Here is a 13,130-nt window from a genome sequence, read left to right on the forward strand (position 1 = left end):
TAGTGTATCCCTGACTAGTGCTCGAGAATATAGGATTGTGCATGCTTGTATATTTGATATTTCCCTTAGATAAGTTATGTTGAATCTTAAATGTTGTTATACTAGGGATGAAATAAGGTATAAGATATGCATGTCATTGGAAAGCTAGTGAAAAATTAATAACTTTTCCTTTAGATGCCAAAGGGATCTGATGGACGGATTAGAAATTACAGCCAATTGAAATTTCGTAAAAATGATTATTATTATCGTCGTTAATATCGTTGTTCTAATTTTTATCTAATTATTATTATTATTATTATTATTATTATTATTATCATCATTATCATTATTATTATTATTATTATTATTATCAATAAAAGTATTAACATTAAGAATTGTTATTTTTATAGCTATTATTGTTAAAGTTATAATTAGTATTATTATTATTATCACATAAAATAGTTATTAGTATATTCATTATCATAATATTTATTATTATTAGTATTATTATAATTAAAATTTATATTAGAAATATTTAATTATTATTATTATTATCATCAAAATGAACGCGATATAAAAGACGATTTAAGAACTTTTAACAAATTAATTAGGAAATAATGAGTATGAGTATCATGATGAAATTTAAACATTATAAGATAATGTTTTAGATAAAATTATCGTTCCTATTATTTTTATCATTACTAGTAGTATTAAAAGTATCGTTAGTATAAAAACTGTCATTGTTATTATAAAATATCATTATTGTTATCATTTTAAATAAAAATTATTACTTTAAAGTTAATATTAAAAAGCATCATAAATATTAAAGAAATTATAATTAGAATTATCACTTTATCATAATATCATCTTAGTAAATATAAATATTGATTTTTATTAATAAAATAATTATTATTATAACGAAATAATACGACTATCACTTATTATTATTATCAATGTTAGTTTATCAAATAAATATGTAATACAAAGATATTTTACTATTTATAATATAATTACGTTAATAATACTTATAATATTGTCTTTATAAACTTTATAAATTTTATTACCTAATATATATAAAAGTATAATTATTTATATAAATTTTAATATAAAATTTTATTTATTAATAAATGAATTATGTTATTAACTCTAATAAGTTTTTTTATAAAAATATTTAAAAATATATAAAACGACGATATTTAAACTATATAATAATCATGTATAAATTTTGGAAACGCTTTTGAGTCAAATTGACTTTTGTTAACTTTTGCATATTAGTCTCGAGCATTAGGATTATGGTACACTATGACTTGACTTAAATTGTTTGACAAATATTGACCAACATATAAATATATATAATTAATTTAGGTTCGTGAATCCGAGGCCAACCTTACACTTGTTCAATGATGTTATATGTATTTTTACTACGAAATACAGTATGGTGAGTTTCATTTACCTTTTTTTTTCCCTTTATATTTTTGGGCTGAGAATACATGCGCAACTTTTATAACCGTTTTACGAAATAGACACAAGTAATCGAAATTACGTTCTATGGTTGAATGATCGAAACTGAATATGCCCCTTTTTATTAAGTCTGGTAATCTAAGAATTAGGGAACAGACACCCTAATTGACGCGAACTCTAAAGATAGATCTATCGGGCCCAACAAGCCCCATCCAAAGTACCGGATGCTTTAGTACTTCGAAATTTATATCATGTCCGAAGGAGGATCCCGGAATGATGGGGATATTCTCATATACATATTGTGAATGTCGGTTACCAGGTGTTCAATCCATATGAATGATATTTTTGTCTCTATGCATGGGACGTATGTTTATGAGAAATGGAAATATGAAATCTTGTGGTCTATTAAAATTATAAAATGATTATTTATGTTAAACTAATGAACTCACCAACCTTTTGGTTGACACTTTAAATCATGTTTATTCTCAGGTACGAAAGAAATCTTCCGCTGTGCATTTGCTCATATTAGAGATATTACTTGGAGTCATTCATGACATATTTCAAAAGATGTTGCATTCGAGTCGTTGAGTTCATCAAGATTATTATTAAGTCAATTATATTTGGATATATTATGAAATGCTTTACATGCCTGTCAACTGTCGATGTAACGAAAGTTTGTCTTTTAAAAAACGAATGCAATGTTTGTAAAATTTATCATATAGAGGTCATTTACCTCGCGATGTAATCAACTGTTGTGAATCGTTTGTAATCGATATGGACTTCGTCCGGATGGATTAGGACGGGTCTTCACACCTTGGGTCTCGTGATCTCTCGGATACGGAGATCGCTTCGTGGTTGGATTCGAAAAAAAAGTGGGTTCTTAAAGATAAGGAAAAAGCGGCCATATTGAAGCAAAAGGCTAGAATTAAATGGGTAATCGATGGGGATGAGAACAGCAAGTATTTTCACTTGTGCATTAAAAGAAGGCAAAACAAAAACAACATTAGGGGTATTAATTTAAACGGTTTATGGACGGAGAACCGGGACGAAATCAAGTTGGCCGCCTTTTCATATTTCAAAAATCGTTTTAGCAACACAAACGAGCGTACTTTCAAAATTCGGGGTCCATTAGAAAAAATGCTCAACATCGATGAGGCATCGAGCCTGGAAGTACCATTTACACTTTCCGAAATTCACGATGCCATTAAAGATTGTGGGGGCGAAAAGGCCCCGGGGCCCGACGGTTTTAATATGAATTTTTTTACAACACATTGGGACGTTGTAAAAGAGGATCTTCTTGCGGTATTTACTCGTTTTTGGGATGTCGGCGAAATTTCTAAAGGTTGTAACTCTTCTTTTGTCGCCTTAATACCGAAAAAGAACGACCCACTAGGCTTCGGGGATTATCGACCAATTAGTTTAATCAGTTGTTTAAATAAAATACTATCAAAAGTTTTAACTAAAAGGCTTCAAAGGGTGATATCTTCAGTCATTGGTTTCGAGCAAAGTGCATACATCAAAAACCGGTATATTCTAGATGGCGTCCTAATCGCAAATGAAGTTCTTCATGATGTTAAGGTTACTAAAAGGAAAGGCTTCTTATTTAAAGTCAATTTTGAGAAAGCCTTTGATAGTATTAGTTGGGACTTTCTTATGGAAATCATGGAACTAATGGGGTTTGGTCATCGTTGGCGGAAATGGATTCACGCTTGCCTCTCATCCGCGTCTATCTCAATTTTAGTAAACGGGTCCCCAACAAAAGAATTTGCTCTTCAGAAAGGCGTGAGACAAGGGGATCCCCTATCCCCTTATCTCTTCATCATGGTTGCCGAAGGTTTAAACCACCTCACTAAATTGGCCACCTCTCACGACCGGTTCTCGGGGATTCCTATAGGGCAGGGGGTTGTTCGTGTCACGTACTTGCAATACGCGGATGACACCTTGTTTTTTGGCGAATGGAATAGACGAAACGTGCAAAACCTTACTAAAATTCTTAAATGCTTTGAATCGACATCGGGATTAAAAATCAATTTTCATAAGAGTTGTGTTTATGGTCTCGGGGTATCCAAATCTGAATCTGAAAATATGGCAGCCTGGCTTGGTTGTGTAGCAGGTACATTCCCGATCACCTATCTGGGTCTTCCGCTTGGTTCGTCTATGAAGCAATCTAAAGCTTGGGACCCGGTTTTTGATAAGTTTGGTAAGCGACTCGCGGATTGGAAAGCTAGATCATTATCATATGGCGGGAGGCTCACCCTAATTAAAGCGGTATTATCTAGTCTACCTCTCTATTTTTTTTCATTATATTTATCCCCATCGTGTGTCATTGAAAAACTGGAGGGTCTGAGATGACGCTTTTTTTGGGGTGGGTCCTCCGAGGTCTCAAAAATGGCATGGATTAAATGGGATTCATGTCTATTGCCTCGTGAGTTCGGTGGGTTGGATATTGTCCCTCTTGCATTTAAAAATCGGGCTTTGCTTTCTAAATGGTGGGGGCGTTTTTATAATGAAAATGACTCGCTTTGGGTGTCGATTATAAAAACTATTTATGGTGAAGATGGGGGTCTAAGTTCATCATTTTCTCCCCCTTCTTCTCGAGCCTCTTCCACTTGGGCGGGTATTCTTAAAGTGGGTAAAAATATTTTTATTGATAACTCTGCTTTCGCACATTCGTTTAAAAAAAGGATTTCTGATGGTTCTAGCACTCGGTTTTGGGGCGATTATTGGGTTGGGGATTGTTTACTAAAAGATAAATTTAATAGACTTTTTCGACTTGATTCCAATAAAGATGCCATCATCCTTGACCGCGTCCGTTGGGAGGGCTCCAATATTCATACCTCTTGGTGTTGGTCCCGCGATATCTCGGGGAGATTGGTCGGGAACCTCACCAACCTTACTAACCTTTTATCGAGTTTTGTTCCATGTAGCTCAGGTCGTGAAGAATGGTCATGGTCTTGGAGCAAGGATGGGTCGTTTTCGGTTAAGAAGCTCACGGATCTCTTAGTTCGTGCCAATCTACCCAACACTTCCTCGTGTATTAAGACGCTTCGCAACTACCTTGTCCCGCTTAAAGTCGAATTGTTTATTTGGCGTACTCGTCACAAACGGTTACCTACGAGAGTCGAACTTGATAAGCGTGGGATGGATTTGGGTACGGTTCGATGCCCGGTTTGTGACAACGGGGCTTGAATCGGTGGATCACTCCATCATTTTATGTAGTTTTGCTTTCGACGTTTGGAGCAGGGTTTTCGATTGGTGGAATCTTGGTCCTTTTTCAAACATGAGTATAAATGAAGCTTTTCTCGGGAACGGTCACACGTTTACTACCGATGTTGGTAAACAATTGTGGCAAGCTACCGAATGGGTTTCAGGATATTCGATTTGGAAGAATAGAAACGTTTTCACATTCACTAAAGCTAAACCGACTAGCACTTTGGTCTTTAAAGACATCCAACTTAAAAGTTTTGAATGGTTCTCTAATAGGATAAAAGGCATCAAAATCGAATGGGATGTATGGTTAGCAAATCCATGTGCTTACGATTCGCTAGCTCTTTCATCAAAGAGATTCGGGATTGGTTAATATGTTGTACTCCACGCAGGTTTTTTGCCCCAATCCTGGAGTAGTCGTTTTGGTCGAGAGAATTTGGGATGGTTAGGGGTGCTTTGTCGTTGAATTGCCAACACTGTGCCCCGTTACCATTCCAGCTTGTTAAGTTAATTCTTTTCATGTCCAATCTCGCCCTTAATGATAATGAACGGACTAAGGCGTTTTCCTGCCATCTGTGGAGTCTTTTCATCTCGGTCTCTATAATTTTTCTCGTTTTTGGTTCTATAGATGTATGTGCTTTTATGTAATTGGAATTCCTTGTAAATGTTTCGTTTTCATATATATAATATATACTATTATGCAGGGGTGTTCACGGTCCGGTTTGGTCCGGTTTCGACTAAATCTCGAACCAAACCGGCATCCACGGTTTCAACATATATGAAACCAGACCAGACCAAGAAAGTTGTTTTGCTGCCAGGTTTGGTCCGGTCCGGTTTGGCCGGTTTAACGGTTTTGAGTTCTTTTTTTTATGGATTGGGGACAAAACAAAAATCTGAAATTAACGACAACATGATTTCAAAAATTGGTTTCTCTATCCCTTAGATTTGAAAAATAAAAATTTGAACATATGCTAGTGGAAGCTAAAATGGTGATTTGGCTTCAAATTGTTGTTTTGGCATCAAATTACTAGCCCTGAGCAAACTTGAATTGACTTCAAATTACATACAGTAAGAGTTCGTAGATGGTGTAAATTCATGTGGATTAATTATATGTGATTATAAATAGATCATGTTAGATTTTACATGTCACAGTGTGGTTTTTTAATTTTAGTTACTCAATAAAATCAATCAATTTTTCTATTCAAAGAATATATATATATATATATATATATATATATATATATATATATATATATATATATATATATATATATATATATATATATATATATGTCAACGGTCCGGTCCGGTTTTGACGGTTAGAATTTTTCTCAAACCGTAGTCGGACCAAGAAACCCAGTTTGACAAAAACTTAAACTGTCGAACCGTAATCTAACACCTCAACCCGGCCAAACCAAACCAAATACCCCGGTTCGGCCGGTTTGGCCGGTTTAAACGGTTCGATGAACACCCCTACTATTATGCCGTTAAAAAAAAAAAAAAGATTATAAATCGTAATGTATGAATACGAGAACTTTTCAATTTGCACGTTTCATTAAATTAAATTTTGGGAGGATTAAAAATGATAATAACCGTAAGATTGTGTCAAAAGTGTCAATTACGTTACAACAAAGGACTATATATTCAAATCCCCAATTATAATTTTCCGGAACCCTAGCTTAAGCTGTGCGTGCATAGTACGTCTACTGCTGCTGCTAGGCGTTTTATTTATTTATTTATTTATTTGTCAATTAAATCTTCGTGCTTACCACACGCCGCACACACTCTGATTTCATCAATGGCTGATCGATTAACTCGTATCGCTATCCTGAAAGAAGACCGATGCAAACCGAAAAAGTGTCGCCAGGAGTGCAAGAAATCATGCCCTGTTGTCAAAACTGGTATATTCAATTGATTAAATTTTGTATCTTTTTATTGAATTTGAAATGAATACTGTTTTGTTGTAAATCGATGTTTTAGATGTACTGATTTGGTTGAATTCATATCTTCTACTGTGTTGAATTTGAGTAAATTACTGTTATGCTATGAATAGATATATGAATTTGATGTACTGATTTGATTGAATTTCTGTATCATCCTTTAATTTCTTATGGTTTATTTTGATTGAATTTCTGAGCTGATTTTTATTTTATTCATCGTTGTAAGAGTGGAAAAAGGAATAATTTTTATTATTAGTGATATTTTGGTAGCCGAACTTTTGCATATATTTATCAACAATTAGGTGTTCTGGATTGCACTTGATGATAGTAGTTGTGTTATATTGGATTGATGATTTGTCTTGACAGTTTTGTTGTTCATCAAATTTTTTTCATTATATTTCGTAGTTTGAGACATTAAGGAAAGCTAGGCGTTTTATGTTGACGCCAATCAGTTTAGTGACCAAGATATTAGCATTACCGTATACATCATCTTGCCTTACCCACCAAGGATATATGGCACTAATAACTTGACTTCTCTTTTTTCTGATTGATAGAATAAAGTATGTAACAATCATTGTTTATGAAGCTAGGATTATACATAAATGTCTCAAAGTAACCCGTAATAATTTGTTTAGATGTTCTAGTGTTTTGTGAGTTGCAAAAAATCTAAATCAACAATTTGAATATAGACCAGATGAGAACACTTAGCATAATTTTGTCACAAGTGTAATTACTAGTTTATATTTTTATCCTGCTTATAGATGCTGCTAGCTGAATAGAGCAAGAAAATAAGCCATTCTATGTTAGTGACAAACTTTGGTTGGTTTATTATACCCATAAGTGAAGAAACCTTTTTAGTTTATTACTTTGGAGATGCCTTTATAATGAACCAAAAATTCTAAATTGTTTTCATTTTACTACTTTATACTGTAATATAATATAAGCACATCTCCAAAGTTAAAACATTTTTATGATATTTGGATTATTCTATAAGCACATCTCCGAAGTTAGAAATTATAATTGTTTATTTACTTGTTTGTTTATGCTAAACCAACTAAAGTATGTCTCTCATGTAAAATGACATTTTTCATGCTTTTATTCAACTAAATGAATCTATAAGCATATTGTCTCTAGGACTTAATGATAGTACTTTTATATGTGACAAACAAGTTATGTATGGTGATACTAAGGTATGCCTGCTAAGATTCTAATATCACGATATGTTGGTTAATTACTTTCTTAGAGCATCTCCAAGGAGGGCCTTTTTTTAAATGCGTTCGTACGATAAAGCTTTTCTTAACAAAATCTTGAGAGTTGGAGTGAAGTTTTTGAATGTTAGTGAGTCCAACTATCGAGAAAAGTTTATTTATTTTTGAAGTTAACTTTTTTTAGAAGATGCTGATCTGGCATTCAAAAGCTATTAAAAGTTTTTTACTTTGAGGATGATCTTAAATTGGAACGTATATATGAAAACATTTGTAAGATCACCACTTGGTTTCGTTGTGGTACTTCAGTCGTATAAGTATTTTAACTAATGGTGCTCAAAGTGAAAAGTTTCTATATGGCCCCATAGACCTTTTAATGAACATGCACTCAGTATTCACTTCCTATTCGCAGGTAAACTATGTATTGAGGTCACTTCAGCGTCCAAGGTGGCGTATATCTCGGAGGAGCTTTGCATAGGGTGTGGTATATGTGTTAAGGTGTGTGTGCCTTGTGCTGTTATTCTGCATAGATCTATACTTTATTAATACATATAACAATTATAGTTAAAACATGATATTCTTTGCTTTGTTAATGTAGAAATGCCCATTTGAGGCAATTGAGATCATTAATTTACCAAAAGATTTGGATAAAGATACAACTCATCGCTATGGGGCCAATACCTTCAAATTACACAGGTTAGTGAACCTCTCTACTTTGCTACAATGTGTCTTGCTGTTTAATAGATGTGGCTACATCAACCTTGTACTTATATTTGGGTCTTTTGGTGTTGTGGTTTATCTTTAGTTGGTCAAATCTGTATAAAGCTGTTTCGGTAAGCTACGTGTCCAGTCTACTGAGAACTGTCTTAAGTCACCCAATTAATATCAGGTTAAAGGTAAGGATCGGATGTGTTGAAAGTGGCCCTATAAAACATACGACAACTATACTAAGAATTTCAAATTTATTATTCAATGATACTTTTTCTGGAATTATATTTGAGACGCTAATTGTTTACAAAGTGGAACTCTTACTCAAAAAGTGTGTATGGCCAATCCAACCTGACCTTTTGTCTTACCTAGTTTTGACAAGCTATCTAACTAGTCTGATCCTTCTAGTTTGCCATGTGCATTGTTTACATTAATCACTGACACAAAAACTTGTAATATCAGGTTGCCTGTCCCAAGGCCTGGACAAGTTCTTGGACTGGTTGGCACAAATGGTATTGGGAAGTCTACAGCCCTCAAAGTTTTGGCTGGAAAGTTGAAACCTAATTTGGGCCGATTTAATGTATGTCTATCTGATCCTGTACCTTTTTTTTTTTTTCTTTTTCTATATTATTTCTAGCATACATATTTTTGTTACCTTCTTTTGTTTTTACTTGATGCTTTATGTATTTTCTCAGAACCCTCCCGATTGGCAAGAAATTTTAACCTACTTCCGAGGATCTGAGTTGCAAAACTACTTTACGCGAATCCTTGAAGATAATCTTAAGGTGCGTTTATCCTTTTGAGATGATTCTAAATGGAATAATTTTATTTTATCTACGTGTAGTCATCAAAGTAATGTTCTTGTGCTAAAATAGGCAATCATAAAACCACAATATGTTGACCATATTCCAAAAGCAGTTCAAGGGAATGTTGGACAAGTACTTGAACAAAAAGATGAACGAGATGTGAAAGCTGAGCTTTGTGCCGATCTTGAGCTGAATCAGGTCATAGATCGTAATGTTGGAGATTTATCTGGTGGAGAACTTCAGAGGTTTGCAATTGCTGTTGTTGCCATACAACACGCGGAGATATATATGTTTGATGAGCCCTCAAGTTATCTTGATGTCAAACAAAGGCTTAAAGCTGCCCAAGTTATCAGATCCTTGCTTCGACCTAGCAGGTATTTGTACTAATTGTGCTTGCATTCTTAATTCAGCCTTTAGTTTATCGTCAGGTCAGGCGGGCTGGTTAATGACTCAAAATATGTTTGGTTAAAATGCCTCGTTTTGTTACAGATCAAAACGGGTAAGACCACGATTGGTTAAATCCAGTCTATGTTGCCTATCTTTCAATATTATAGTACTGAGCACTGATAGGGTAATGTATATATTGTCGGAAAATTGATTTTAGTGGCTATATGCAAATTATTGTACTCAAGGCAAAGCTTAACCCATTTGATATAACTGACCTGTTCTCTATTAGTTAAAGTTTTAATTTAGTAACTGGCCGCTTGAAATAGAACACTAATATAATTATCTTTTTCATAAATATATGGTTACTTCTGCTAAAACTAATGCGATTTCATCTTTGAAACTTCAATTTCAGCTATGTGATTGTTGTTGAGCACGATTTAAGCGTGCTCGATTACCTATCAGACTTCATTTGCTGCCTTTACGGGAAGCCTGGTGCATATGGTGTTGTGACACTACCCTTCTCTGTCAGAGAAGGAATTAATATCTTCTTAGAAGGTTACGTCCCCACAGAAAATCTTCGTTTTCGTGATGAATCTCTTACGTTCAAGGTACATTTTCTTAAGTCTTCAGCATCGTAATTGTAATTTCATAAAAAAAGTCATATATTTTGTTTGTGATGAATTACATACTCATTAATTATTTATGGTGAAAAAGGTATCGGAGACACCCCAAGAGAGTGCTGAGGAAATTGAAACATATGCACGATATCGATACCCAACCATGTCTAAAACACAGGGTGGTTTTAAGCTTAAGGTGGTTGAGGGTGAATTCACCGACTCTCAGATCATAGTAATGCTTGGTGAGAATGGAACAGGGAAGACAACGTTTATCCGTATGCTGGTGAGTCATAATTTATTTTTATAACAAGTCACAGTTATTATTAGAAGTGGCAAATGTGTGGGTTGGGTAATGAGTTAAAACAAGTAACCTGTGTTCACTGGCGGGCGGAACTTGAACCCGACTATTGAGGGGGTGAAACTAGTGACAGGGGAAATAACCAAATTTTTTAGTAAAAAAATTATTTTTAAGGTATTTTTTTTTTTAAATCCAGGTGGGGCGGATACCCCCTTTGGATACACTATATTCCGCCCTTGCTTTTGTTATGTTTAAGAATGTGCAGGTTTAGTTGACCTAAAACCTTTTTTGTTCAAAAGAAATGTAGTTTTATAAATTATCAATCCATAATATATCAATCAAATAACATGAGTTGTTACATGGAAAGATTTAGGGGTTTATTGCTTAATACTATCAGTTATTATTCTTTTGTAGGCTGGTTTACTGAAGCCTGATACTGTCGAAGACTCTGAGGTGGAGATCCCCGAGTTTAATGTCTCTTACAAACCCCAAAAGATCAGTCCCAAGTTCCCTCATTCAGTCAGGCATTTGCTGCATCAAAAAATTCGTGATTCGTACATGCATCCTCAGTTTGTTTCTGATGTCATGAAGCCTCTTCAAATCGAGCAGCTAATGGATCAAGAAGTTGTGAATCTTTCTGGTGGTGAGTTGCAAAGAGTTGCGTTGACTCTGTGCCTTGGCAAGGTAATTAATCCCTCCTTTTTTTGTTTTTATGTTTGCTTTTTTATGTGACGATGCATATTGTTTCTTACTTTCATATATCTCAATTTTAACCAACTTGTATTGTCCCTTACATGATCCGTATGTAACCAGTGATTTAACTTCTTTGCTATTGCAGTAAGTACATGAGCATGGAATATTCTTATCATGATTGTTTTGGTTAGCTTATAATTTGTATGATCTAACCTGGCTTTTTTTATGTTTTCGTTTTTAGCCTGCTGATATCTACCTGATAGATGAACCAAGTGCATATCTTGATTCTGAGCAGCGTATCGTTGCTTCAAAAGTTATAAAGAGGTTTATACTGCATGCTAAGAAGACAGCTTTTGTGGTTGAACACGACTTTATAATGGCAACTTATTTAGCGGACCGAGTTATCGTTTATGAAGGGACCCCGTCTGTTGATTGTGTTGCGAATGCGCCTCAGTCATTATTGACTGGAATGAATCTCTTCTTATCGGTAAGTCTCACACTGCAGCTATTAATTAAATTATTGTTAATTTTAAACTGGTTAATTGAACATATCCTGTAACAGGATCGATAAAACACCATCAATTTCATATGATATTATTTTTTTGCTGTTTTTCTTTTTGTATATATTAGATAGTGTCACATATGAGTGAAAAACTTGTATAATGATAATGTAGTATTGTAGTTTATGAATAAAATCAATAAGGAAGGTTTATGCACTAGAAGTTACATGAAGATGATTTTCAACTCGTTTTCCTATTAGCTATTCTCAAAACAAACAGTCTGTTTGTTACTAAATGGGTTGAAATTGCCACCATTGGTACTTGGGTTAAAAGATGTTGCCATCTTTCTTTGTTAGTTGTTACTATTAATCTTATTCTTTCTGAATGGGGGTTGCTTTGTTTGCTTCTCAGTTTTCTGTTATACTATGCATGCAAATATTTTGTTGACAAAAGCTGGTTAACTAATGTTTGTTATGTGTGATACAGCATCTGACCATCACATTCAGGCGGGACCCAACTAATTTCCGACCAAGAATCAACAAGCTTAATTCAACAAAGGACAGAGAGCAGAAACTTGCTGGATCTTATTATTACTTGGACGACTAACTTAGTAATATGTTGGTTCAAGTTGCAAGCTTTACCCTACATGACTTTTGGTTGTCACATTGCACTAAATAGCAACTGTAGAAGCAGAATCTGCCATCAAAATTAGCGGTGTGTGGCCATGGGTTCATCCCCCGTCAATGTTACTACCCCATGGTTGATCTTTTTTCTTGTTTGAAACTTAACGTTCAGTTATGTGTCACAGATGGTTGTACTTAAGAGTGTTTAAATTCCCGTTTGGAGGAACCCCTTTTGTTCGCTAGTTTTAAGTTCCGGCTCAATACTGTCATTTACTGATATACAACGAGCTCGTGTTTATTTATTGATTGTTTTAAGCAAGAGTTTGAAGTATTCTTCTTTAAGCCTTTTTGTTGAGTTTTTTCATGTTCAACTTTTAATATGATTGAGAAAAATGAAGTTGCGTTTTGTTTGTTTTTACTCCACCGTACAAATGTTGCTTGGCCAGTCACAAAGATATGAGTGACAACTAAATGCAAGACATATTAATTATCCATAATCACAAAGATGCAAAGATATAAATGTAGCAACTAAATGCAAGACATTTAAATCAACCATAAACATTTTACTTCTGCAATATTATGTTATGCGGTTGATGTATTGGGTCTAGTTAATCTTCATATATTCCTCATCAACATCGAATCAAAATATGACATTATTACCCTAAAAAGATAAATGAAATTGCAATGCAGAATATAAGAAATACGC

The 13,130-nt window shown here is 34.2% G+C and overlaps 1 protein-coding gene across 1 annotated transcript; it reads left to right on the top strand.

The window, feature by feature from the left end:
- Window positions 1-6,336: 6,336 nt before the first annotated feature.
- Window positions 6,337-12,797, top strand: LOC139851565 (ABC transporter E family member 2). Its single transcript, XM_071840648.1, has 11 exons — window positions 6,337-6,548; window positions 8,205-8,290; window positions 8,391-8,488; window positions 8,963-9,080; window positions 9,196-9,285; window positions 9,376-9,680; window positions 10,106-10,301; window positions 10,408-10,593; window positions 11,023-11,292; window positions 11,543-11,788; window positions 12,288-12,797. The coding sequence occupies exons 1-11, from the start codon at window positions 6,446-6,448 to the stop codon at window positions 12,405-12,407; spliced, it is 1,818 nt and encodes a 605-aa protein (XP_071696749.1). The 5' UTR covers window positions 6,337-6,445; the 3' UTR covers window positions 12,408-12,797.
- Window positions 12,798-13,130: the final 333 nt, after the last annotated feature.

This window comes from Rutidosis leptorrhynchoides, chromosome 6 (assembly GCF_046630445.1).
Source record: "Rutidosis leptorrhynchoides isolate AG116_Rl617_1_P2 chromosome 6, CSIRO_AGI_Rlap_v1, whole genome shotgun sequence".
Lineage (NCBI taxonomy): Eukaryota > Viridiplantae > Streptophyta > Magnoliopsida > Asterales > Asteraceae > Rutidosis > Rutidosis leptorrhynchoides.

What these genes read in the sequence shown, in the direction of transcription:
- LOC139851565 (XM_071840648.1), top strand. Translation starts at nt 6,446, where the DNA reads ATGGCTGATCGATTAACTCGTATCGCTATCCTGAAAGAAGACCGATGC. An exon ending in TGACTCTGTGCCTTGGCAAG is followed by an intron (nt 11,293 to 11,542) that starts GTAATTAATCCC and finishes TTTCGTTTTTAG; the next exon opens with CCTGCTGATATCTACCTGAT. An exon ending in GAATGAATCTCTTCTTATCG is followed by an intron (nt 11,789 to 12,287) that starts GTAAGTCTCACA and finishes TGTGTGATACAG; the next exon opens with CATCTGACCATCACATTCAG.